Source organism: Engraulis encrasicolus, chromosome 23, assembly GCF_034702125.1.
Source record: "Engraulis encrasicolus isolate BLACKSEA-1 chromosome 23, IST_EnEncr_1.0, whole genome shotgun sequence".
Classification (NCBI taxonomy): domain Eukaryota; kingdom Metazoa; phylum Chordata; class Actinopteri; order Clupeiformes; family Engraulidae; genus Engraulis; species Engraulis encrasicolus.
The window spans coordinates 32,795,204-32,822,940 of NC_085879.1; the positions used below are offsets into that span (position 1 = coordinate 32,795,204).

At 42.6% G+C, this 27,737-nt stretch overlaps 1 protein-coding gene across 2 annotated transcripts; it reads left to right on the top strand.

Moving 5' to 3' along the window:
• The first annotated feature begins 8,678 nt into the window (after positions 1-8,678).
• On the top strand, positions 8,679-27,110 carry tgfbi (transforming growth factor, beta-induced). 2 transcript variants are annotated; one of them, XM_063190408.1, is made up of 18 exons: positions 8,679-8,854; positions 9,152-9,250; positions 14,281-14,345; positions 15,471-15,628; positions 16,073-16,237; positions 16,497-16,643; positions 17,322-17,463; positions 18,027-18,239; positions 18,389-18,526; positions 19,489-19,631; positions 21,258-21,394; positions 22,311-22,444; positions 22,923-23,047; positions 24,391-24,426; positions 25,275-25,377; positions 25,896-25,954; positions 26,209-26,233; positions 26,346-27,110. In XM_063190408.1, the coding sequence occupies exons 1-18, from the start codon at positions 8,739-8,741 to the stop codon at positions 26,405-26,407; spliced, it is 2,067 nt and encodes a 688-aa protein (XP_063046478.1). In that variant the 5' UTR covers positions 8,679-8,738; the 3' UTR covers positions 26,408-27,110. The 2 variants fall into 2 exon arrangements, with proteins under 2 accessions (XP_063046478.1, XP_063046479.1); XM_063190409.1 differs by lacking the exon at positions 24,391-24,426.
• The last annotated feature ends 627 nt before the right edge of the window (positions 27,111-27,737 follow it).

The following is a 27,737-nucleotide window of genomic DNA, read 5'->3' on the forward strand; positions in this document are numbered from 1 at the left end:
TCGTGACACTGTGTATCACGATTTCTCCGTTCGATACAATATCATTACAGCCCTACTGGGCACTTTAAATGCCAACAAAAATCTGCCGTATTCACATTCCAATAGTTATCATTTTGAGTGTCCCCTCCTCATCAGCTTGTGGTGACCACATGTGCAATGTCACCCCACACGCAACTTTCTTCTTTCCTCAACTAAGTACAATTATCTGAAATAATCTGAAATTATTACTTCCGCAATCCTGATATTACTCCTGTAATAGTTACATTATTACGTTATACTTTGCTGACACTTTTTTTATCCAGCGCGACTTACAGTTATTTACAGGGTATTGGTTACAGTGTGGGGTTAGATGCCAGCAATGTCTGGTTAGGTGCCTTGCTCAAGGGCACTTAAGCCGTGGACAGAAGTGTAGGGAATGGTAAGGCTGAGATTTGAACTGGCAACCCTCTGATCTAAAGCCCATATCTTTAACCATTACGCCACGGCTGCCCATTAGTGGTCATTGTGAGCGGCCGTCCACACTTCATCAAATTGCAAGTTAGTGAACACGTGCAGTGTCCGCCTGCCCGCCCCACACACCACACCACACTGTCAGTGGGCCCTTCGCCCAGCAGGAGAGCCCATAAGGCCATCAAAATCCCCTGCCATGGAGAAGACCCAGTAGTAAAATACCACATGGCCAATGGTCCATTATGGCAGCATGTGCAGGGGGAGAACCAGGGCCGCTTCAAGGTATTTGGGGGGGACCTAGGTAAAGAGGGACCAGGGGCCCATTTTTTCCTCTTCAAACTATGAAGACAGACCCCCTCAATAGGAAATTTGATAGCAGTATCATTGCACTTTTTGGTTGTTGAATTTAGAGAGTTTATGCCTCACTCACAAAGTTGTCATTTCTGTCATTTGAATACAAGCACATAACCAGTCATTACCAAGGGGTGCCCCTTTCAGTTGGGGACCCCTAAGCAATAGCCTAGTTTGCATGCCTGGTTGTGACAGGCCTGGGGAGAACAAGTGAGGCCTTTACGAACTGGTATCGCTGATTTATTGGCTGCTCCCCGAACGTGACACAGTGGTTTGCTCTGCGGACATTTTTTGGGAAACAACTTGAACTCGACTGAAGTTATATGTTATGAGTTGATCGTGTTCCATTTGAGGCCATCTTGTTTTGTTTTTTTTGTTCGGTGGGAGGGATTGCTTTTGTAGTGTGGTATGAATTGTCTGAAAAACAGCTCCCGTAGGATTTTGATGCTAAAATTGATTTTATTGCTTCATTTGCTTCATTTGGGGTCCTACTATTGAAAAATGATGGGTTTCGAATTTTCTGACCCTGTTATACCCCTCCTCTAGGGGGCGCTTTTTGGCCCTGGCCAGTATAGCTACCGAACCCATATATCTACTAATAATTATCACATTTTCACAATCTTGGTGTCAATTACAGGGTTATTGATGATGCTGAGTCCATTTATGACAGTTTCATTATGGTCAGAAGTTGCTATTACACATATTTCGGAGATTTAAAGGCTATTTTGTCCACCTACAAGCCTCCTGTGGGGGATATGACTACTATGGCATCCGTCTCATTGGATCTGTGCACATAATATAAATAATAAAGATTTCAATTCTATTAGTGTCAGTACTGTGAGAAAATGATGGGTTTCAAATTTTATGACCCTTTATGGCCCTCCTCTAGGGGGCGCTTTGTCACCTAGGCCAAGATACATAGTGCAACCATAAATGCAGCAATAAAGATCCGATTTTCACAATAATGGTATCAAATTAGGGGTTGTGGAGGATCCTGAATCCATTCATGGCAGTTCTACTGTGATCAGAAGTTGTTATGACTCATTTTTAGGTTGAGGTCAAGAATTGTCATTCTTTAATTGATGAGATTGGTCAATAACACGATTAAAATGAATATACCAGGATCCCCTTGAAATAAAGACTAAATATCAACTAACCAGAGGGGGTTGTGTGCTTTCAGGAAGTTGATGCTGATCAACTGTGTAATTTGTATATGAACAACAACAGTAGCTGCGTTTAATATAGTGCCTTTTTGGTTGGAGTTAAAGGCCCCATGGAGTAACCATTTTTGAAGTAACAGTTTCGAAGTGAAAAAGATCATGTGCTGTAATGGTAATATCAACTAATTCATAAAAAAATGCATGAACATGAATAGTAACCAGCCTGCTTGAACATAAATCCCTTCCTTGAAAACCACACCACTTCTTTCTATCTAAGGAAGAATTGGGCAGACACTAAAAAAAACAACTGAGTGCTGCTTCACTTGTTAAGCAGGTGCATATTGGCACAAGGAAATAAGTCACTTCAAGATATGATCAAACTAAACTCCAGTTGCAACTATAGCGTCAACAATTAGAACTCTAGTTCAGCTTGTGTATTGTCAGTCATTTGAAGGGACTTTCAACAGCATGCATGAGGTTCAGCAGTTGGGATATAGAGAGGTACATCTATAGTGCACAGGGAGCATGGTACAAATTACATTTTATGCAGTAATTTTCAATTGTCTCCTCGTTTAGGCACAAGCTCACAAGCCTGCTTCCATGTGTAATAAGGAAGTAAAGTATCTCCGGAGTCTCTCCTGAATGAAATGTTCAAACTATTTCGGACCTTTCTCTGAAGAGGAGACTGAAGTGCAAATGAATTGCCAGTGCAGTAGAGCTTAATTGAATTATGCATCTTCACAGCTTTTGCCCTTGATCTGATGGCAACATGTCACCTAAGCTGGGAGTGTTCACTTTGCACAGACTTGCTGGATTGAGGGGAGCGGTACAATTACTGCATCACAATATGAGCAAGATGTGGTGTTGTGGTGACAAGACAAAGGCAGTGGCATCTTCACTCAGTCCTACTTTCCCACCATGACACTTGAGCTTCCTACTCTAGGTTCTGATATGTGAACGAATGACTGAAGGGAACCTCTGATTTGGCCACAACAAAATCACCTTACTGTAGAACATAGGATCATCTTGTTTCAGAGCATTAATCTGAACACGATGGACTGCCATGAGGCGAGCATAATTCAGGAGATCATATGCAAAGAAGTACTTGATAAGGTTCCTCATGACAGCCAGATAACCTTCCCAGTCCACTGGACAACAAGCACTAATGATATGTTGAAGACTCTCCACTTGCTCTTATAGGTGTTGTACAAGAAACTGAGCAAACTCTAGTGTCTTCTCCTGATTGAAGAGGTTGGGTATTTTCCAAATAAAAGGCCTAGATGTTACTCTGCAATTGCAATGCAACTGGACTGAGCAGGAAATGGCATCAAATCTCATCACAATAATAGCCAGGCTAGTTGGGATGTGATATGCAAGGGCCCAGATGTGTGCTTTCCCACCAAAGATTCCACGGAGAGCTGCTGAAGAGCATGAACCACTTTCAATGGAGCATACAATGCCTCTTCCATCAACTGTTTTCCCCCAAGAGCAAACAGTGCAGCAAACACTGCATACCTATGTGCAAAACACCTGCTCTCAGAATCCAATCACCATTGCCCAGTGACTGCTGAATCTCAAGAGCACGCAAGAGCAAAGGTGACTCCTCTATGAGTCTCAAATGGCTGGGATATCAGTGGAGATTTGGTGGAGCAAGTATGGATGACTTCATACAACCAATTTCTCGGGATTTTGGGGTGTTTGTTCATTTATGGACAGAAGTAGAGCATCATGGTCAGTTTCCTCTTCTGTGCCTAGCTGCTGCTGCTCATTCTCATTTGTGTGCCTTTCTCACTTTCTGTGGTGTTGGTTGGATCTGTTGCTAACTAATTGGCAAGTGTCCATGTATGAGTGAAGGCTTTGGAAACAGTGTAGTCCACATGTCTCTGTTTGAAAGTTGTAAATCGAACTGACCTGGTCCTGATGATTGGTTGCTGCAAGTGTTTTACATCAAACCTGAGATATGGGGACAGGAGCTCCTCAGGGATGACAAGAAGTTGGTTGACAGCATCTAGTGTAAATATTCATCTCTTTGATTTGCATTACAACCACTGTGCCATGGAAGGTGTTCTGTCAGGTGGGGTTTTTCTAGAAGTTTAAGTTTGTAAATTACAGTTGTAATTGTTTAAAAAATAATAATCAGGTGAACAAAACTCGCCAGCCTCGTTCATGTTTTGCAGAACACCTTGTTCTAATAGTTTTTTCGAGTCCAATTATTCTTTGATAGTCAGTGCCAATATAAACATCCATAGAGAAATAATGACTTTAGTTGTTCTGGTAGCATTGGTCACCTTTGGTGTACACGCACATTTAGACAGTTATTATCTTCTGTTAAACGGTTTTGTTTAACAGGTGGCCTCAACCTAAAAATGAGTCATAACAACTTCTGATCACAGTAGAACTGCCATAAATGGATTCAGGATCCTCCATAACCCCTAATTTGATACCATTATTGTGAAAATAGGATCTTTATTGCTGCATTTATGGTTGCACTATGTATCTTGGCCGAGGTGACAAAGCGCCCCCTAGAGGGGGGGCATAAAGGGGTCATAAAACTTGAAACCTATCATTTTCTCACAGTACTGATCCTAATAGAATTGAAATATTTATTATTTATATTATGTGCACAGATCCAATGTGACTGATGCCATAGTAGTTATATCCCCCACAGGAGGCTTGTATGTGGACAAAATAGCCTTTAAATCTCCAAAATATGTGTAATAGCAACTTCTGACCATAATGAAACTGTCATAAATGGACTCAGCATCATCAATAACCCTGTAATTGACACCAAGATTGTGGAAATGTGATAATTATTAGTATATATATGGGTTCGGTAGCTATACTGGCTAGGGCCAGAAAGCGCCCCCTAGAGGAGGGGTATAACGGGGTCAGAAAATTCGAAACCCATCATTTTTCAATAGTAGGACCCCAAATGAAGCAAATGAAGCAATAAAATCAATTTTAGCATCAAAATCCTACGGAATGACATCTCATACCACACTATTAGGCACGAGGCCCCTACTACTGCACGCAAAATGTGAAAGGTTTGCAGCAAAATCAACATTAATTTAATTATTAGCTCCAATGTCACACAGTTTGAGATTTCAAGACACAGGGGTGCAGTTTTTTACGGTCTCGGATTTTGTGGGGTTTGCATTTGCATTGGGTTATGCTGCAATTGCTCCTGTAACTGTGCTGTGCATTCTCACAGCCTATAATAGTATAGTCCCGACTATGTGGCATTGGAAAGCCAATGTCTCAGTGAGACTTGAGAGGAATGACTCGTCGAATGCTTCGTCTGCCTCCCTCGGCATCATCCATCAGGGGCTGAAAGCAATACCGCATCGGCCTGATCCAAACATGGCAGTTTTATCGCTAAATTATTATTTTTCCGAGAGGGTCCACTAATGCACCGCAGACAGAAAAGCAGCTCGAGTCACCGCCACCACCGCCACTGGTCAACAGTCAGACCAGAGGCATGTATACACACAGGACTGGACTGGTACAAAAAAAACAGCCTGGGCATGTTTGTCATAGCCCAGCCCCTCCATGGGTTCAGGGTGCGATTTGTAAGGAAACCAGAAGGGGGGATATGTCTCAGATTTCAAGCAATGTCAATGGGGTAATATTAAACTGTGATTAAAATCATATAGAAAAAGTGGCAATATCAAAACCAGAAGAGGGGACAATCCCCATCCCCCCCTACAAATCGCACCCTGCATGGGTTATACATGTTTGTTTTCTCCTGGCTGCGCGACACTAGCTGCGCACAACTCAACCTCTGATTGAGAAACCGCTGTCGGTCAAAAAATTAGCTCACGTGGTTGGCGGCCAGTGTCTTGCCCCTCCTCGCAACATCGTGTTTATAAACATGGTGAACCCATGTATACCACAATGTTTTTCTACTATGATTCATTCAGTCCACTGTCTAATTTAAAGACAATTTGAAGCCATATCAAAAATAGGGCCAGTCTCAATGGAAAAAAATCTAACAAACATACAAACAAAAAAACTGCCATCTGCCCCTGAGGACTGTCTACCCCACCACGAAAATGTCCTGTATGCCAGATGACCTGTCCAGGCCTGTATACACAATACGAGGACTTTTATACCTTGCAGTCATCACTTACGGCTGCCAGCTTCAAACAAGCTCAGTCACTCTGGCCTATTGGTGCATAAACACATGGATAAAGGGCTGAGAGGTATTCTTTAGCCTGTGGTCGCCTCTGAAAACAAGCAGCTGATACTGTAGACTCATGCTCCATCACTTCAGAGGAGAGAGAGAGAGAGAGGGAGAGAGAGAGAGAGAGAGAGAGAGAGAGAGAGAGAGAGAGAGAGAGAGAGAGGGAGAGAGAGAGAGAGAGAGAGAGAGAGAGAGACCAGCCACAGAAAGAGAGACCACGGAACTAGAGAGGCTGTAAGAGAGAGAAACAAGGAAAGAGTGAGAGCGAGAAAGAGAGAGTGAGTGAGAGAGAGAAAGTGTGAGGGTGAGACAGAAAGGGAGGGAGAGAGAGAGAGAGTGTGTGTGTGCGCGTGTGTGTGTGTGTGTGCGTGTACGTGTACGTGTGCGTGTGCGTGTGTGTGTGTGTACCGGTATAAATGTGTTTGTGTGTGTGTGTGTGTGTGTGTGTGTGTGTGTGTGTGTGTGTGTGTGTGTGTGTGATAGAGAGAGAGAGAGAGAGAGAGAGAGAGAGAGAGAGAGAGAGGGAGAGAGAGAGGGAGAGAGAGAGAAAGAGAGTACTATTTACCCGACCACTGACATAGAAAATAATTTAATGGTGATTTGATTAGAAAGAAAATGCATTTATTTGCCTGCAGGAGCAGCGCGGCGGGGCCCTTGGTGTGGGTTGTGGCCGGGCAGCCTGTTGCAGAGGGAGGAAAGGCAGAAGCTGTCACTGTGGATCTGGTTTACTCATTTCACATCTCAGAAGTCGAAAACCCCAACGCTCTGTCTTCTTGTGGAAGAGGAAGAAGAAGAAGAAGAGGAGGGGGGCAACCCTGACGAAAAGAGACAAACTCTGAGGCATACTGTATGTCTTCTTTTCTGACAAAGCGCAGCTTGACAAAATCCACTCGCAAACCCAACCGTTGCCGTGAATAATCATGTGGGTGTTCCGGTTTACAGCATACAAAGAGGAAAAACGGTGACTTAAACCAAGTTGGCAATTCCGACTGGATGACAAAATACATCCAAATGTGCATGTTAGGGGAGAGATATAAGCACATGGGGAAGCAGAGAGGGATTTTCTTGGATAAGATCTGGTGTGAGCACTGCCCTAATATGACTTCATCTCCATTGAATTACACTGATGAGAACACTGAAGGCTCTCTCTGAACAGCTGAAAGATGTCAAAAAGTACAGTTGTACAGTGAGGTTTTTCTTGTGTCAGTGTTCACACCCTACAAGCACAAGAGGCAACAATATCTTTTGTTTTTACATCCTCAAAACACTTCAAAGATGAAAACTAACTTTCTCAACATCCTTTGAGATCCATGAAGTACCTCTTCTCACTCTACTTCTCACTCTAGTCTACTCTGAAGGGGGTGGTAGTAGTGGGGTGATTACGGAAGCACTTGCAATGTAAATAATGACGCCACGCCAGTGCGACTTTTTTCCCCACGGTTTCGCATTTTTGGGTAGCAGGTTTTATTTATAGTGTGTGTAAGACTGGTAATGTGTTCGTTGGCCTGAAGGCCAGAAGCTTCCAGGCCAGGCCATGGCTGGTGCTTGTTTACAAATGAGACTCAATCCAGGAGTGCATATCGTGATGTCATTAATGTTGCGTAACACAAGCAAAAGACCTCAGCCCTAAAACAGAAGGACCATAATTGGCTGTCCAGACATGTTGGGGTTAGTTGGTTGGTTGGTTGTTAGAGAGTGTGGTAGGCCAGAGGCTTTTTCTTTCACCGGTTTGCTGTTAGTTGACCATGAAAATGGGGGTCAACCGTTCGTGTGAACCCAATCACACAGCTATTTTTTAATTACAGAGACCAAGGGACCTGGCTGAGAGGTTACATTCCAGCCCACTCCCCACATGGCAGTGTCAGCGACACTTTCTTCATCTCTCTCTCTCTCTCTCTCTCTCTCTCTCTCTCTCTCTCTCTCTCTCTCTCTCTCTCTCTCTCTCTCTCTCTCTCTCTCCCTCTCAGTCTGTCCTTTTTTGGAGCGCATTACAAGAAGTCAGTGGCTTGTTGGAAGGCATTTATGGCTCTGTGTGATGATTTTAGGCTATTGGTTTGATCAACAGATGCAAACTGATGAGAGACTTCGGGACATGGTTTACAACTGAACCTGAGGGGGTGGGATGTGTTGCAACAATTTCCAATCATTTCATCTGAATTTGAGACTGTTGGGAGATCCCAGTCTGGCCCTTTAACACATGTCCCTGGCTGCTACTTTCACTGCTGGGGCTCCTGTGAACCTTCATATATTTTCTTTTAAATTGAACTTGCCCTGTGAAGCCCACCCAGGGTTGCAAATTATGAGGGTGATGTTAATGTATAGGCCCACACTGACCACATTAACACGAATAAAAAATCCACAAGGGTTATATATATTTAAACCAGACGCGACTGTGTCAAGCAGTGACAAGGAAATATAATCATTTTCCCCCCTCAATTTTCTCCTGGCGAGTGTTTCATGTTACTTATTCCGAAATACCGCCCCAAACTCCTCCCAGGTGGGATGGGGAGTCGCATTAGTATTTATTCCAGGGGACACCTATAACATTCTTGTTTGCCGCTTGGAGAGGAGCGAACATAGGTAGAGGACCAAACATGAAGCACCTAACGTTGTTGGCTCTTGCGCTCACTTTAATTGTGTCGATATATGGCGCAAAGACGCCGTATCAAGCGGTTCTGCAGCACAGTAGGATACGGGGACGGACACAAGGGTGAGTTTGGATCAACGGTAGCCCTAATCAATGACTGCGTAATGACGAGAAAAAACGCGCTGAAAGGATTTGGTGTATTCACAGTTGATAAGTAGCCTTACCATGGCTAGTTATGCACCTCGTGCAACTTTTGGAATTATGTTATGGCTGCGGACTTTTCTTTGAGACAGTTATCACCTGAATGGGCATATTGATGAGCGAACTCTGCCCGTTCAGATTAAACCATTTGTACAGTATTGTGCGTGAGGCATGTGTATTTGCCAGGATATGGATATTAACGCATTTTTCCCGTTTCAGACCAAACGTCTGTGCGATGCAGAAGATTCCGGCAACGGATAAGAAGTACTTCACCAATTGCAAACAGTGGTATCACCGCAAAATCTGCGGACAGGCAACGTGAGTGCAGAAATGTGGAAAGCGCATGTGTGTGCAAAAATGTGGAAAACGCATGTGTGGTTGCTTTGTTTGTGTACTTACTATACACCGTGCATGGACTGCGCATATACTTTTGTTGAAATATTGTTACACGATTCTGCTGAGGGAGACTGCGCTTTGGGGGGAAGTTGCATAGAGGTTGGCGGTGTGCGCAAAAGGGCATAGGGTTTCTCTTCAATAAACTTTGTAGGTACTCTATCTTATCCCCGCATACGTTTCTGGCGTGGAGTTGACTGACTAACTGTCTTTCCACTCACGTATGATGCTTAATCCTGAAAGTGCTCTCAGCCCGGACATCTGAGATGCCTCTGGAAAGTATTTTATATCCTGTAGATCCCTGGGTGCATAAATTGGTGCTGGAAGGGCGCCTGCGATGGGAGCAGTTTGAGGTGGTTAATGATAGTGTGTTGCGTAGCCAAAATGCAAGCATGCACAACGTCTAGAGGACTTACGCATGGGAAAACAGGAGCCACCGTTTTTTAAGAGGCTGAGAAAGTTGCATTCTTTCCCCCATATGGGTGCCCAAATGTCTTGGTAAACCATAATTGCCTTCTGAGTCAACAGCGAAGCTACCTTCGAGTCATGTTAAACATGGGAGCTATTAGGACTATCCATTAATCTACTTGAAGTCACATGTAGATTTTTTTAATGACACCACGGAGAAAAATATTCTCTACGCTTCCCAGAATGGAGAGAGTATGGTACCCTCATCTTCATTGTTTTATCTTTGATGACTGAATTAAGACTTTTTGATGCGACACTCATTTGGTTGTGCAATGCAGTGGCTTCATCCTTGTGTTGGAGGATAGACAGTACATCCACATTGTGTAGCCTATGTGCTGCTGCGGTAATAGTGTGTAGTGTAGTGTTGTATGAGTTAGGTCTGGAGGATACCCATGATGCCCCGGTGTTTTGGGTTCCGTTTCATCCATATGACCCCCACCGTCAGTGTCACCTGGCCCGTGCCCGATATGCAATAGACCCATGCACTGCTCTCAAGAGTATAGGGTTGGGCAATATGTAGGCATGGACATTGGGGTCAATAGTGTACAGAAGAGTACAGAATTTCAAAACTCTTGTTTCCAACCATTCAAGATACAAGTCTCCTCTGCAGGGGTGCCGGGGCTGAGTCACCAGGGCCCAGGAGTGGCCCCCACAGGGAGTCTGTTTTGTAGGACATTAGTATCATACAAAGGAGGTCCATTTGAGCTGATTGCATAGGTCTCAGGATTTGGTGCTTATGATCCTGCTCTTCTGGCTAGAGCTGGTGCGTGCATAGGGTGTTAGAGAGGACTCAGCCTCCTGTGTGTGTGTGTGCAAGGCATAGACTTTGCTTTGGATGCTCCAGTCCAGAGTCATGCTGGAGAGCTGCAGCCTGAGTAAAATTCTCAACAGTCAAAAGACACAGTAAGCCAATTGTTCAAAAACTTAGATGTGTTAATACTGTATAATACTTTATTATAGCCATTTTTGCCAAGGTATGAAAAAGGAGTCAATGCGATCTGTAGTGCATGCCGGTCCTTTGCACTTTTCCCCTTTCCACACTTACAGGGCACTCATAAACAGACCTATAAACACCTTTTTACATTATTCACTTTGTCTGTTAGTCTCACAAGTTGGTTTGAGTCTATTCGGTTACAACACTGTGTTAAAATGTTTGTTGTTTGCGCGTAAGGGAAAGCCAGGTGTGTTGCCGGGATAAAGTTAATTTCATGGGGCTTTACCCAGCATGTTTAGTCGGGCAGTTAGTCAGCGTGCTTGCTGCTTTCCAAGGAAGATGGAAACCGGTCCAGTTCTGATTTTAAGGACTGTTGAAAACTATTAATGCGGATATTGCTATCAAAAGAGAGACCTGTATGCTTGCTGCTTTCCAAGGTAGCATGATACTGGTCCAGTTACGATTTTAGGGGCCTATGAATGGACATGTTGCTATCAAAAAAAAATCAAGTTGGCTTAAACACGGATGGCTTCTGCACTTGTGAGTGGGTGGGGTATGTGCGGTTAGACACGGCCTTTCTCTTTTTTAAGTGCTTTGCCTTCTCACTTGGAGGCAGACACAGAGCACATTCCTCCCTGCATGACAGACACAGGACTTGGACACGGCCCTAGGTGCAGAGCGTTACACTCAGATGTGTGTGCTTTTGACATGACATGGGCCCAGGTATAGGTCTTACGTAGATGTGGAAGGGAGGGTGCAGGAGTTAAGTCTCTTTTCATCTTTTTTTTCTGTCTCTCCCTTCCCCAAGTAAATCATTTCACAATTTTAAAGGGAAAAAATGTAACTGACGTACCACATCCTGTATAAATGAAGTATCAGCATACATGAAGTGTGAGTTAGCTTCTGAAACAGAGGAGGTCTTGTGCTTTTCCACTTTGCGTTTCACAACAGTGTTTCTTTCATTGCTGCTCGCTTTCCAGAAAGTCAAAAACGAGAAGTAAGTATATGGCTGCAGGGAGAGAGCACTGCATGGACATCATAGGAAACACGTCTCTTACTATCTGGATCTGAAGATCATCAAATCATCGCAAAGTTAAAAACACTTTTTTGTTGCTGTGTTTTTTCATTGGCACGTTAACTTGTTAGGTTATTCTTGAAGGTCTTCTGTCTATGCGACAAAATGTCAAAATCAGAACTTGTAAAAGTAGGCCTACACTTTGTAAGCTAAAAGGACAAAGTGGGTTTGTCAAGAGAGAAAGGCAGCACTCTAATCATTATCAGGTTGTATTTGTGCTGATTTACAGACAACCTCAGAGGGGTAGTGGTTGAAGTTTGATTTTGGAGTAGCGGTGGGGGGCTTGTCTGGTGGTTGGAGGTGGTGGTGGTTGGAGGTGGTGGTTGGTGGTGGGGTTGTCTGCCTGCGTGTGAACAATCCCAGTCTTTGTGTGGAGAGGACTCATAATGGGCATTGCAGCGAGGCGAGCTATTTCCAGGTCACTTGAGGGTAGAGTCATAACCCCCCCCTGGTCTTGACCAATAACCTACCTTACGCTCCTACGCTCTCCTGCCGTCCCGTCTCCCCCTTGGCCATTTCACCAGGGAGTCATTACCTCTTCGCCAGACATGATTTTTTAACGGTCCCAGTGTTACCCAGCTCTGTGAAATTCCCCCTCTAAACAGGAGCTGACAACTTAGATCAGTTGCAATAAATTCCGATTAGGATTTCTCTCTCTCTTTCTCTCTCTCTCTCTCTCTCTCTCTCTCTCTCTCTCTCTCTCTCTCTCTCTCTCTCTCTCTCTCTCTCTCTCTCTCTGTCTCTCTGTCTCTCTCTCTCTCTCCCTCTCTCTCTCTTTCTTTTTCGCTGGGATGTGGGACTGCTTTTAAATTCAGTTTCCATGTTGTAAAGTTATAGATGTACTCAAGAAAGAATTCACGGGCGCTCACGACAGTTGGCAACCTTGTTCCTGCGGGCTTCCACATTCTTAAGCATCTTTTAGGCAGACCGGACACTTAATGTGTCCTTTTTTTTGGCGAGACAACAGCCCCAAATGCACCATTTTGTACGTTCAACGTACACAGTGTGTGAATTGCTCAGCCCTATCTGTTTATTTTGTCAAAAAAACCATGGCTACCATTTTTGTTTATGCTGGCAAAGGACAAACAGGAGTTGAGTTAGCATCTGTTTTGATAATCAGTTCAGTCTGGTTTCCAGTCTTCCATGTTTTTTTGGGTTTTTTTTTACAAGGCTGCCCCCTCACTGAATGTCAGGATTGTCCTCTTTGTCTTCACTTACATCTTTAGCCTCGCCAGGCTTTTCATGTTGCCAGCAAACTGATCACGCCGATCTAAGTTCATGTTTTTGTTAGAGATGAGTGGCGGCGTTGAATAATGTTTTTTTTTTTAAGGCTTTATCATTGTGTTGAATGGTGCATGGGAGTTTTATGTGAAACCTTTTGTGAATGTCAAAGAAGAGAGAGAGAGAAATGTGAATAATCTTCCTTAAGGGCACACAACGGTTTGTCTGCTTGTCATCAAGCAAACATGAAGGCTAGGCCCCCGCTGTTGTGTTGAGTTTCTTGAAAGGAATAATGATCGCATTGTAGCCTTGATACATCGTTCCTGTTTGAACTCACCCTATTTTATGATGTACAACTGACATTATAGACACAAGAATTAGTAGCTTCCCCTTCTGAAATGAGGTGAAGGGAGCCTCATCCAATTTCCAAAGGCTTCTCATTTTTTAGTATTGCGTGCAGTGCAACCAAAGCAGGACAGTTTTGAAGAATTTCCCCATTTGTTTGTACTGGCATACATTGCTTTTGCAGCATTGGTCCCCTTGTTCTCTTCGTAGGAGTTTCCTCCGCCTGATTTTTTTTGTGTGTCTCTGGATTTCTGGGCTCCCAGAAGGAAATGAGTTTTTATGACCTTCCCAGAGCATTTCAAGCCCAGCGCAGATTTATTATGGAAATACGAGGGGGGAACAAAATGGAGGAAAAAGAAACTGTATGGACATAAGACTGTACTACGCGGGGAGCGCAGGGGCAAAATGACGGGCATCTTTCGCTGGTGTGTGCCAAGGTGTACTGAAGCAGAGGACAAATTTATGTTCTGAAAATGCATTAAATCTACATGCAACCATAACTTCGCAGTCCATGTTATGTTACCTTGTAGTCAAAAGTTTCATGTTTCCTCAACCTTGGCGTAGAATTAAACTTGGGTTATATTTTATTTTACAGTGCCTGTTAGACTAATTGGGTACATGCTGTACTTACATTGTATCATAGGGTTAGGGTTAGAGTCAGTTAGGTATGTGTGTAAGTGTGTAATATTACATTTTGACACAGTGTAAGTGCACAATTTTGCATGTTGATGCGTGTAGAAAACTTAACATTAAATCTACACATAATTTCAATGCACCAGTTCATATTATGGCAACCTACTCATCCAAAGTCATCATATCCTGAACGTGGTGTAGAATTAACTCAATATTGTATGTTGTATGTAATATTGTATGTTGTGTAATACTGTAATGTTGTATGTTTCGTTTTTACAGAGTGATCAGCTATGAGTGTTGTCCTGGTTACGAGAAAGTCACAGGAGAGAAGGGATGCCCTGCAGGTAAGATAGATGATGATGATGATGATGATGATGGTGGTGGTGATGAAGACCTCCTCCTCCACATGCCACAGATGTCCATGTGCAAAACATTTTCTCATATGGTTCCTCTCTCTTTTCCTCTTTTTTCCCCACCCTTTTGTTTTTATTATATTATTACCGCTAATTGCAGTTAGGTTTGTGGCCTCTTTGTGCAGATGGGATTGGCGACTAGCTCACACACTGTTTGTTTGAAAGGCTTAATTACATCATAACAACATTGCTATGACATAAGACTTCTGTGAACAGATTTAGACATTGTCATTATCATTTTTGGTAACAACAGGCTTATAGTAGTCAGGGCCCAGGGTTCAATTCTGGCCCAAGGTTGTTTCCCAATTTCGTCCCCATCTTTCTCTCCCCACTTATTTCCTGTCCCTCTCAAGTCAAGTCAAGTCAAGTAGGTTTTATTGTCAATTTCTTTACATGCACTGGTCATACAAAGAATTTGAAATTACATTTCTTGCTTTCCCATGCAGACATAGACTAATCTAGGTAAGGACATAGACAGTATAGACATAGACAGTACTTATACATGGACTTAAGACAGTATGGACATAGACAGTGCTCATACAGACATTTAAAGTGCAAGACTGGACAACAGAAGACTTGTAGAGAACATACATTAAGAGGAGGTAATTGTTGTGCTTTTGTGCTTTTCCTAAAAGTCCTTTATAGCGTTCTCTCACGGTCCTATCTGAATAATGAAGGTGTAAAGACCCAAATATACATGAATAAACTATAAAGAGTGAATCACTGCACACTGGTATTCTTTGCTGGTAGTTTATTTGGTGAACAACGCGTTTCGCTGTTGCTTTATCAGGTTCACTCAGTCACTCACTTCATCAGTGAACCTGATGAAGCAACAGCGAAACGCGTTGTTCACCAAATAAACTACCAGCAAAGAATAACAGTGTGCGGTGATTCATCCTTCCTTTAGTTGGATGACTCTTACTGCACATCACCAGCACCTGGGCAGTGGTTGTGCACAGGGATGCTACTTTGAAAACTATAAAGAGTGGTTCTACATGAAAGGGTTAACACTTGATTGTGAGAAGTCACTGATTGTGCTGTTTTTTTGTCTCACAGCTTTGCCTATGGTCAACATCTACAACACCCTGGGTGTGGCTGGAGCCACCACCACCCAGATGTACTCAGACAGGGCGAAGCTGAGGCCAGAGATCGAAGGGCCTGGAAGCTTCACATTCTTCGCCCCTAGCAACGAGGCATGGGCTGCCCTGCCACAGGTGAGTTCTAGAACTTCTTCCACAACCTGTGGAATTCTAGAAGATCTGTGAGTTCTAGAACCAGAGATTGTCAAAAGGCAAAATGTTAGAACCTGAAGAAGAACATTTAGACTTAAAACTACATCCACAGACTTACAGTAGAACTACATCCGTATCCCGTCTGTGGAATCTTGAGAGATCTTAGTAATACTGCCTACAAAGGTTCAAAACATACTATTCATTCAGGGAAAAAAGGGGTTAACGTGGGTGGTGTCGACAAAAAAGCAATGATCACTTACAGTATGCTCATTCATTCCCCCATAACTGTTTTGGAGGGAGAGAAAACAATACATCATGATCTCCATGGTGAGGTCATCGATGGCTTCTCGTAGTGGCTGTTGATGTGGTCACTGTGGTAGAATGTGACTTGCAGTGCCCTGATCTCATGTGGGGACTTGTGTGCAGGAAATTCTTGATGCCTTGGTGAGCAATGTCAACATTGAGCTCCTCAACGCACTGCACTACCACATGGTCAACCAACGCCTGACCTCCGAAGACCTGAAGCACGGAGCCGCCTACCCTTCCATGTACCAGGACTTTGACGTGCACATCCACCACTACCCCAATGGCGTGAGTAGATTTCGTTCACAGTAGAACAAAATTGCTGTGTTAATTTAACATTTAGAGATTCAAGGTAACATACGTTGAGTGTATTTGGTCCAGTTGAATTAAGTGTTGAGGTAACAGTGTTGAATTAAAACTTCAAGTGTTGAATTTACTTCATGTAATACTGTTTTGGCACTGTAGTGAGTCCAGTACTGCAAAGTATGATTGAGTGTAAAACCAGTACAGTGTTGAAATATGATTGTCTTCTTCTTCTTCAAAAAAGGTTGTTACAGTGAACTGCGCCCGTCTCGTGAAGACTGACCAGCATGCTACCAATGGTATCGTGCACGTTGTGGACAGAGTCATCACAGCCATCACCAATGACGTCGGCTCTCTGCTTGATACAGACGATGAGCTGGAGACTTTGAGGGTAACATGTCTATTATTTCTTTTTGTTAATATTTGTTTTTGGGCATTCTAGCCTTTATTTAGACAAGAGACAGGAAATGAGTGGGAGAGAGAAACAGGGCAGGATTGGGACATGACCTTGGCTGGACTCAAACCAGCGTCCCTACAGGCAAACTTGTGAAAAAAAAAGTCCCTAATGAACTCATGCAGACATTAATTATGTTGAATTCTGGCAGAAACATGACCTGACAAAAAATGACCATAGTGCCTACTATCCATGTAAATGACATAACATTTCTTATGCTGTCTGTGAAGATTCTCATTCAAGCAGGTCATCTTAGTCAAGAGTTAAGTTGTAGACAACTGGACTTCTCTTTTGTGGCTTGAATGATGTTTCGTCTCTTCCACTGAGAGACTTGCTTCATCTGAGAGAAGTGCGATCTGATAATGTTCCAATAGTACACTTTATCAGTGTTATCAGTGTTATCAGTGCGTTAACATTTTACTTTGTTTACGATGTTTGCACATGCAAAATTGCAAGTATATTTATTTAAATCTGTTCAGAAAGCTTTGTCTTTGTTTTTTTTGTTTTTGTTTTTTTTAAATGAAAGATCGTGTCGAAATTGAGATTATCATGTTGAAAAATCGTGATATTACATTTTTGCCATGTCGCCCACCCCTGAATCGTGTGTTATTGCAGACGGCTGTTGCAGCGGCTGGCCTGACCACCATGCTGGAGAGCGAGGGCTCCTACACCATCTTCGCCCCCACCAATGAGGCCTTCGAGAAGATCCCTGCAGATACCCTGACCAGGATCCTGGGAGACCCTGTTGCCCTGAAAGGTGATGATTTGTTTTTTGTTTTGTTTTATTTTTTGTGTGTGTTTTTACATATATTTTTTTTATCGGGGAAACAAATCACATTGAGATATATCTCTTTTACAAGTGATCCCTGGCCAAGGTAGCAAGCCCTGGCCAAGGCAGATGATATACTGTGTACTTGTGCAAGAGCTTTCAATGTGCACTGTATGACCTTTGGGTGTGTGCATGCATGCAAGTTGTGTGATTATTACTGTGCATTGCAAAAGTGTATTCAGTCAGTCATTGCTAACAGTCCCTTTCCATCAAAATATGAATATCTTATGATATAGATATCTTAGAAAACTAGATTTACAAAACAGAAAAGTGCAGGCTATCATGTTTCAAGATCAAAACATGCAAATCTGCAACACTTCTAAATCCGTGACACTGCTGGCTTTGTTTTTGAGGTAACTTGACTCAAGTCACGACTGTGAAAACAGGGGTATCAGTGCCCGTCTCTGAAAGTGTTGTTCTTTTTTGTTCTCTGTCCTGACTTGTCCTCCTTCATGTTGTCTGACGTTCGTCGCTGCCCTCCTCCATGCTAGACATGCTTAATTACCACATCCTGAAGAACCTGCACTGCTCCGAGTCCATCGTGTCGGGTACGCCCCTGGAGACGCTCCAGGGCACGGTGCTGGAGGTGGGCTGCGATGAAGAGGGCATGACGCTCAACGGCAAGGCTATCATCCAGTCCAAGGACAAAATGGGAACCAATGGAGTTGTGCATTACATCAATGAGCTCCTTATCCCTGACTCAGGTAGGTAGCTAATAAAAACAGAAAAACGCTCAAGTGTGCTTGGGTCTGAGGTGATTAATACTTGAGGCGAATGCCTCAACAATTTACGGTTACTTGCGGCTGTGGGGAGTGTTGACTAAACGCTGACTGTTTGTGTGTGTGCCTCAAAGCTAAGACGCTAATGGAACTAGCCGAAGGATCCACCGTCGCCACGGCTACCAAGATGTTTGTTGATGCAGGTCTTTCCACTCATCTCACCGGCTCCGAGGCCATTACCATGCTCGCCCCTCTGGACGACGCTTTCAAAGGTATGCTTGTAAACCTCCCCAAACTGGTCACAGAGGGCCCCTTTTTACTTCTCATCCTTGTCTCCCAAAAACAGGGTTGCCAGATGAGGCTGATGGTTTTCAACCCAAACAATGCTCAAAAACCACCTGGAGGCACTAAATACTGCCCAATTTCAACCAAATTCTATTGATTTCTATGGCCATAAATCTACAGAAAAACCTGCCCAATGCCCATTTTTACCCGTTTTTACACACAGACAGCCATCCTAAACAGTCCAATTGGGCGGGAAACCTCCCAATCTGGCAACACTGCCCAATAACACATCGGGCAATATCCTTCACACGGACTGACCATTTCACAGTTACCTATTTATTTACAACCTTTCGGAAGTTCATGTTCTGCGACCTCACTTTGGTCACCTGCCAGTTAAAAGAAACTTTCACAAGATGTCTCACAAACACATGGAATGTGGTTGTACACAGTAAAAAAAAAATGGGATGTCAGTGGGTAAAACTCTGCAGGTGGCCAGTGTAGCCTACTGTCGACTCTACAACTCTTAATGTTAATTAAATAGAATTAACTCTGAAAATGTTACACTGACCAAAGAGTAAAATGAACACTGTTTTTTGAGTGGGAACAAATGTTATCTCAATGGAGTACATTTCAGCTCGAGTGATATTAGCACTGCCTTTTATGTACGTAAATATGTTTCTTAAATAGATTTTAATGTGTTTGTGTTTTGACCAAATGGTTAAGTACCAATGGGTCAATCCTGGTCAAATAAAGGTTAAATGAATATGAAAACATACGCTGTAATAGTCACTGAAAAAACTTACACTGAAAATACATTACGACTTGATCAATTGACTTTCTGGTAACAGCTAATTTACAACAGTGTCTTACTGGACATGAATATGAAATGAATATGAAATGAAACACTGAATGAATATGAAATGAAACACTGGTATTTTGTACTGTGTAGGCAGCTTGACGATGACTGGGGAGATGAAGAAGCTGATGAGCAACCACATCCTGAAGGAGAAATTCTCCTCCAAGAGCCTGTACCATGGCCAGGAGCTGGAGACCCTCGGAGGCCTCAAACTCAGAGTCTTCGTGTACAGAAATGTGAGTACTGAACAGTGTTTGCAGGGCTTTTTTGCATCACCAGACAAAATGGCTAGTGGGCGTTAATCTCACTAGCCAAACACAAAGTCACTAATGTGTCAAAGAAAGTGGCTAGTAAGTTCGAAAGTTCTACCAGCCAGACGGAAATTTCGCCAGCGTTTGGCCGGCCGGCTGGTGTTAATTTAGAGCGTTTAGAGTGTTTGAACGGAAATGATAAAGGTTTCGCAACACCGTTCAATGCTCCCAAAAAGTTGAGTGGCACAACGTTTCGGACCATCCAAAACAGGATCATAGGAGCATAGAACAGTGTAGCAGACCTACGTATCCATCATTTGTTTCCTTTCAGTTATCTTCTGTTTGGTCCAGCATCTGTTACTGATGTGCGAACATTCTCTGCCTTTTTGCAGTGTTTCCCACAGAATATGTGTAAGCCAAGGTGGATGGGCGGTTAGACGTACCAGAAACATGTGACTACCATCATTATGAGAACTACCCAAAACTCTTCATCTGTTCAGAGGTCCAACTTAAGTCAAGGTCATAGGTGTTTGCCGTCAATGTGGCCGGCTTAACTTTAAAGTGCTGGAGGAAATCCTTTACTGTAGTTCTGTCCATATACGGTATGTGACAGTTGAGTTATGTAGACTTTTAGGGCTGATGAGATTGCAAGCGACCTGGTTTACTGCATGCTGGAAAAAAAACAGCTGAACGTAATAACAACATTGTGACGCTATTACAGAAAGTCTTAAAGGTGCACTGTGTAGGCCGGTGGCCAGAGTGGGTATTGCAACTAAGCTGCTCATTGAAACCGTGGTCCCTATTTCCAAATTTGACCTTTTCATGAAAATACAGTATACTTAGTTATAAACTAATATTTATGACCAAAGTACAGTAAGTCTTGCAACTAAAAATGTCTATTTCTGGACATTCAAAATGGCAGACATGGAGAAGATCTACCTTTTCATGTATGAAAAGTGGAGTTTTCATACTCATAATGAATGTTTAGATGATTTGATGGTGGTGGTAAGTATTCATGGAAAAGGTAACATTTGTCAATGGACTGTGTGAATTCTGGAAAGACACAGCACTTTTAAGACTTCTTCAATAAGGGGTTGAGAAAAGTTTTTTTAGAACAAATTAATTCATTGGAGTAAATTGCTACAGTGTTTTTTTTCTTCCAAAAGGTTAAACGTATGCATGCAGGATGTTCTTGGGGCTTTCAAAAGTTTACAGGTTGAACAAATACACTGACTAAGCGTTTAGGGGTTAGCTGTAAAATACAGTATTCCTTAATCTCCACCCACGGCGAATTTTATACCACGGGTGTCATGTCTCACTTTTCCACCCATGTTCAGTGCAGCGGTAGAGCCGGTGGACGAAAATGTGTAGGCCTCTCTCACATTTCTGCCTCTGCAATGGAATTCACAGACCACCGGAAACATCCTCTCAGCATTGGACTTAACTCTTTCCACAGACCACGTTTGAATCATGAGAGTCCTCACATGAAACAACATTTCTCTGAGGATTTGATTTGACAAACAATCTTTTTTTTCCTCCTCCCCCTACCTTCTTCTTCTTCTTCTTCTTCTTCCTCTTCTTCTGTCTCTTGTGTCTTCTCCTTCATCTCAGAACCTCTGCATCGAGAACGCCTGCATCGCCGCACACGACAAGGTCGGACGTTTCGCCACCATGTTTACCGTCGACAAGCTCCTGGCCCCACCCATGGGAACAGTTATGGATGTTCTGAAAGCAGATAATCGTTTTAGGTGATTTTTTTTTCTCTTTTAACCCCCCACCCCTCTCCTTCTAATACCACCTTCCCTTAGATTTGGCCTTAAGGGCTGTGTAATTTGTTGATGTTTAACTAGAGAGAAAGGTAAAAGATATCATCTTATATGCTCGCAGTTGATACCTCACAGGTGTTGCCTGACTTAAGAATTCCTCTGCAATTTTCTTTTGAAGCCCTAAAGCTCTGAAAATACCCTGCAGGGAAATATCTCGGCGAAGGGGAAAAGAGAGAGAGAGGAGTGTAATGGGTTTAACAGAACACAAAGCTGAAAGGGAATATGCAGCTGCGTGTTCCCACCCACATTCAAAGACTTATTGTCAGTCGTAGTGAGCTCAACACTTTTCTGTACCTCTCAATAATTAACATGCTCTCAAACATTAGCTGTAGTGTTGTAATAGGAGGGGTCATGGCTTTGTCAAGTCTTTTATTTTTTCATTCATTCATAGGATGTTTTTGTCCTACCTTTGCCATTGATGTCTTTGAATACTCTCAGTCATCTATGTCATCGTAGTGTAAAAAAATCCTTCAAGTTACCTACAACTAAACAGCTTTTGACTTTGCCATTGTTGGTGTGTCTGGGTGAAGTCTCATTCTTCCAGGTCATCTTAGAATCAAAAGACTGTAGTCACATAGGCGACTTTTCAAAGTACAAAAAAACCATCCTACAAGTGTCCTACAGCTAAACTCTTTTGACTTTGCTGTGACGTAACTGTGAATCCTCTTTTGACTTTGTCATTGTTTGTATGTCTGGGCTTTTTGTAACTGTAATCCTGTGGTACTGTTAAGTCTTACAAGTTGCCTACAACTAAATACAGTAGCTTTTGACTGCCATTGTTTGTGTGTCTGTTTTTTTGTTTTTTTTTTTGTAACTGTGATCCTCTGGTATTGTACAGTACTCTGGTTGGTGCCATTCAGAAGGCCGGGCTGACGGAGCTCTTGAACAAGCCAGGTGCCTCCACCACGGTCTTTGCGCCCACCAACACCGCCCTCCAGGCTATGCCCTCCGCTGACCTCAACAAACTTATGGGTAATTAGTTTTACTAACGTCCCCAAAAGACATCTGCCAGCTATATGCAGCCTCTGTAGGGGGCAGAAAGAAGAAAGTAAAGATGTTTGGAAATACAGATGAACTTCAAAGGGATGGCTATAAATTACTTTGTTTAAAAGGATTTCAAAGGGTGCTGACATTTTTTTTTTCCTTGACTGGTTTGTCGATAAGGGTTGTTTTTTGTCATACACCTTCGTGTGTGGCATGGCTAATATGGCTTGGCCTTTCCAACTAAACCAAAATATTAAGTTACCTATTCGTGTGTGTGTGTGTGTGTGTGTGTGTGTGCGTGTGTGTGTGTGTGTGTGTGTGTGTGTGTGTGTGTGTGTGTGTGTGCGTGTGTGCGTGTGTGCGTGTGTGCGTGCATTCATGCATGTGTGTGCGTGTGTGCATGTGTGTGTGTGCTCTCGCGTGCGTGTGTGCGTATGTGCGTGTGTGCACGTTTGTGTTATTGCAGGCAACAGCCAGGAGCTTGCCGCCTTCCTGAAGCAGCATATGGTTGAGGAGCTCCTGGTCAGTGGAGGAGTGACCTCTCACACCCGGCTGAAGGTCATGCAGGGAGAGAGTCTGCAGCTGGGCATTGTAAATAAATAAGTTCTCTTACTACTCACTTCAAGTGATATTGTGCCATTTTTGGAAATAAGTTGATTTTACACCTCCCCTTGAGTTAAATTATTGAGTTGTACCTTTCTCCTGTCATTTTTTTCAGCCATTCTCTTGAGTATGGCAGTGCAAATTCTACATCCAAGCAAGCAATTAACATTGAATCCTATGAGACTAGCTAATCAATGTTAATTGCTAGCTTGGGGGTAAAGTTTGCACTGCCATTCTCAGAGAACAATGTTAATACAGGAGAAAAGTATAACTCAATAATTTAACTCAAGGGGAGGTGTAAAATGACTTTATTTCCAAAAATGGCACAATATCACTTTATAACTAAGTACTAACTACCAGGGCTCTAAATTAACTTTTTTTTCATCACCAACACACTCTCACTAATGGGTCAAACTGGCTAGTAAGTTGGTCTTTTCTACCAGCCAAACCGACATTTCACCAGCATTTGGCCAGTTAGCTAGTTACCGCCGCCAAGGAGGTAATGTTTTCGGTCACGTTGGTTTGTCTGTCTGTGTGTCTGTTTGTTTGTTTGTTTGTCACCAGGATAACTTAAAAACCTATGAATGGATTTGGATGAAACTTGGTGGAGTTGTTGGAAATTACCTAAGGAACAAGTTATTCAATTCTGGTGGTGAACCAGGACTTGTTGAAAGATTCCTTAATATTGCTGATGTGCAGATCTAGACGCCCCTAGTGACCGCAGTGGAACCCTAGTGGAACAGCGGGAGAGGGCGAATGAAGACATTCCAGTTTCTAACTCCACAAAAAGAAGGCAGAAGACTTAAAATAAAAATCGGGTGTAACAAAGTCAAATGTTTCTAACACACAGCTTACATGGTGGAGGTCTGCACTCTTAGAGTGCATTTTAGTGTTAATTTAGAACCCTGCTAAATACTAACTAACTACTTTATTTAACCACTTACTATTTACTGACTTCTTACTAAATAGTCTTCCTTTAAGAATAGAATAGTCTATAATAGAACAGACTTCATTGTTATGCCATCATGTATCTGCAGCTGGGCATCGTAAATAAATAGTCTAGTCAAGTCAAGTCAAGTCATGTCAAGTCAAATAAATAGCTTGCTTAAGCTCTTTCAGCTAAACCATGTTTTCTTTTTAAGAAGTAGAATAGAATAGAATAGAATAGACTTTATTGTCATAATTTATTGTCATGCTATTATGAGATCTCCCATGCCGGGAAGGAGACTGTGGTTGGGCATGGTAAATAAATAGCTCTGTCCTGTCTTACTTTTAGAAATAGAACACAATACAATACAATACCATAAACTTTATCGTCATGTCATCATCAGATCTATCATTCAGGAGGAAGTCCGCAGATGGGCACGGTAAATAAATAGCTCTCTCATGTCTTACTTTTAGAAATAGAATAAAATGGCCCAGCCGTGGCTTGGCTGGGCACTGGACTGCTACGCGGCCGACCCGGGTTCGATTTCCGACCCAGGTCATTTCCCGATCCTCCCCTGTCCCCCCGCCTTAAATGAAATGCAATGTAAATAGTGCTTGCAGGCTTTCTCATGCTTCTGCACAAATGCTGTATCCATTTTGTTTGTGAGGATCAGCTCTGGAGACGAATCAAAGTGAACTGCTGTGGAGCTATGGCTGTTTTTATACGGAGATATCAGATCAGAATATCATTGGCTGCCTTTTCAAGATACACCAAGGAACAATGAGTGTTTGACTGCTTGCTTTTACATGCTCCCTAGAGGGGGTTAAGCCAGGTATTGCAATGAGTTTGGGCTCTTTCCAATATGCAGACTCCCGTCCTATCTTGCCTCACTTGCCTCCTTGTGGCCTCGTGATGACGTCACCGACAACAGAATTGTATTTCAATATCTCGCAAAAGATCAATTCTAGTGTCATTTTCTCATTTGCAAACGGGATGGTGAATGAAGAATAGTTCACCAAAAGTTGTCGTGGCTTGGCTGACAGCAGGGCAACTTTATTGTTTTGTCCATGGAGGTGGGGCGTCAGCAAAACGCGAAGCCACAAGCCCAGACAGAGGACGAGAGTCTGCATATTGGAATCCACCCCGTCTGTCTCCCTGTTTGTCTGAGTCCGTCCGTAGTGCTTTGGGTCACCTGTAGGTGGTGCCAAACACACATCACATGTATCTAGCATTGGCCAGGGGGCTATGTGGCCATCTCTGATTGCTCTTGTTTGTTAATCATTACAGCGCAACCAGACCATGTACGTCAACAGAGTGCCAGTTGTGGACGCTGATCTGATGGCCACCAACGGTGTTGTTCACGCCTTAAACGCCATCATCAAGCCAATGCGTAAGCGATTCTCTTTCAACAGTTTTACATTACATTTATCTTCAACGGTAGCGCTTTATTTTAGCAGGGCTTTAATTACGGTGTACTTACATACCATAATGACAATAATGACCCCAATGTTCTATGAAGTGGTTGTATAATACTTAGCCAAAGGCGATTAAGAGATCATATAGCACTCAGAAGGTCATCATTATGCCCATACGTAAGCATTTCTTAGTAACACTTACGGTGTCTTCTTTTAAAGTGTAACGACATGTAGGCCTATTAGCATGTAATGTTATGCTCTTACACTGTACATACCTAATCCTCACCCTAACCCTAAGGCACAGCGTAAGTACATGATGTTCCATGATATTATACATTTACACTGTTACATTCTACCTAATTAATGCATCAGGGTCAGTAAAAATAAGTGTGAAATGAAAGTGTAAAATAAAGTGTGATATGAAAGATTATATTGCACACTACTGAGGGTTGACTTAATTTGTTCTCATCTGTTTTGTGTTATTGAATTTCAGCTCCCAAGACCGAAACTGAGACCACTGGATCTACGACGGTGACACGTACTGTCGTCAGAGTAAGTCATCGCATCGCATAAGCCTGTCCTCATCAAACAACTGGCAGATCTTTTTTCATGATTTTTTTTTTCATAAGCCAGTTAATTTTAATATGTTTGGAAAGTACTGTACATAACAAAAAAACATTCAATTACACACACCCGCCAAGATTTCAGCCAAAGACCATCATTGAACTGACAGTATTGTTTATGTTTTTGAGTTTATAACACACGTTTGATGTGCATAATTCTCCTTTGTCCATTTCCCTCTACAGTCCAGCTCGCGAGTTGTGAGAAACGGTAATAAGCTTCATCGCCTACCACTATTCCATACAAATTGACATATTAAGTCGGATTTATGCTGAAACAGAATATTTTACTCATGTCCAATTATTTTCTCTTCTTTCGTCAGATGATCTCTTCCAGAAGATTAAGCGGAGTCGATCCAGCCGAGCGATGGCCCGTGGTCAGTAAATCCAACCCAGTCGTGTAAAGGAGATGAATGTTAAACTTCACCCTCCACCAGCATTTGAAGTTGTAGCGTTTGGTTCATGGGACTAAATTTTTGGTCTTTTAAGTGGTAACATGGTAATCCTTGGGAAACTTCGCTCAGAAAAAAAAACAGTAAAAACCGTTCACGAAAAAATAATCAAGAACAACTGTTTTAGCAATCAGAAATTATATGCTTGAACTCTTTTTTTTTTTTTTTTTTACCAGCCAAGGCCCCAAGATTTGGGATTTAAGCCATTTTTTTCTTGTTGTAAGAAGAACTATATGATAAACCAAAGACAGCAATTTGATATGACTTCATGTAGCTTTATAAAGTAGTGTTGAATATTCATTCAAGTGGCTTCTGTTTCTTCAGTTTATGAGTGTTTATCCAGAGCAGATGTTGAGAACTGTATACTGTGTTTCATTTTTTTAATATACCTGTAGCATGTTTGCATGGTTTTAGCTGGAACAGAAAAGCTATTTGGGCACATACCAATGCAGGTTGATATCAAGACTCCTTGAACATTTTTGTTTTGTTTTTGTTTAATCTTTCTTTGTTTTCATCCGTTTAAGGTCATTCTAGATCACACACACTCACACAAACCCCTTTGTACATTACTGAAATCTGTGTGAAACCAGGCAAACAATGCCTTCACATTGTCGAAATAAAACATTTCATTTTTTATACTGAATCAGCGTGACCTTTTTTCTCCCCCAAAGCCTAATAACAGCATCTCAGAGGACTTACAGTTACTGGGCTTACAGTTTAACAAGCCTTCCTTTATTTCCCAGTGCTGTGTTCGCTAAGCACCAAAGGACTTATTTTTGAAGCTTGAGTAAAGTGACACCTGGAGTTTTTTAATCCACAACACTCCATTACTTTAATTCACTGCGCTATACTTTAAGGCATTCACACTCTCTCTCTCTCTTAAGTACTGCTCCTCTAAAAGATCGGTGATGGGAAACACTTCACAGGACAAACAAGAAATATCTTCAGCAGAGCAGTAGAGACTGACCCAGCAGGCGGGAGAATACAGGGGGGTTACTTTGCCAGTCAACATAGCAGAACAGAACAGGGGAAATATATATATATGTACATAGTCAGCCGGTTCCCCCTGTGGGCAACTTGGAGGAGGAGGGATCCGGAAGAGTGAATAAAACATTCCAGTGTCGTTGCACACTACATGCCAGCCACAGACTGGCTGAGTAAGAGGAGGTAGTGGAGGTAGTCAGGGAAGCTGACAAAGGGGACAGCTATCCAGGGCACAGAGAGAGAGAGGGGGCCCAGAAATGGGTTCTCATTACATTGTGT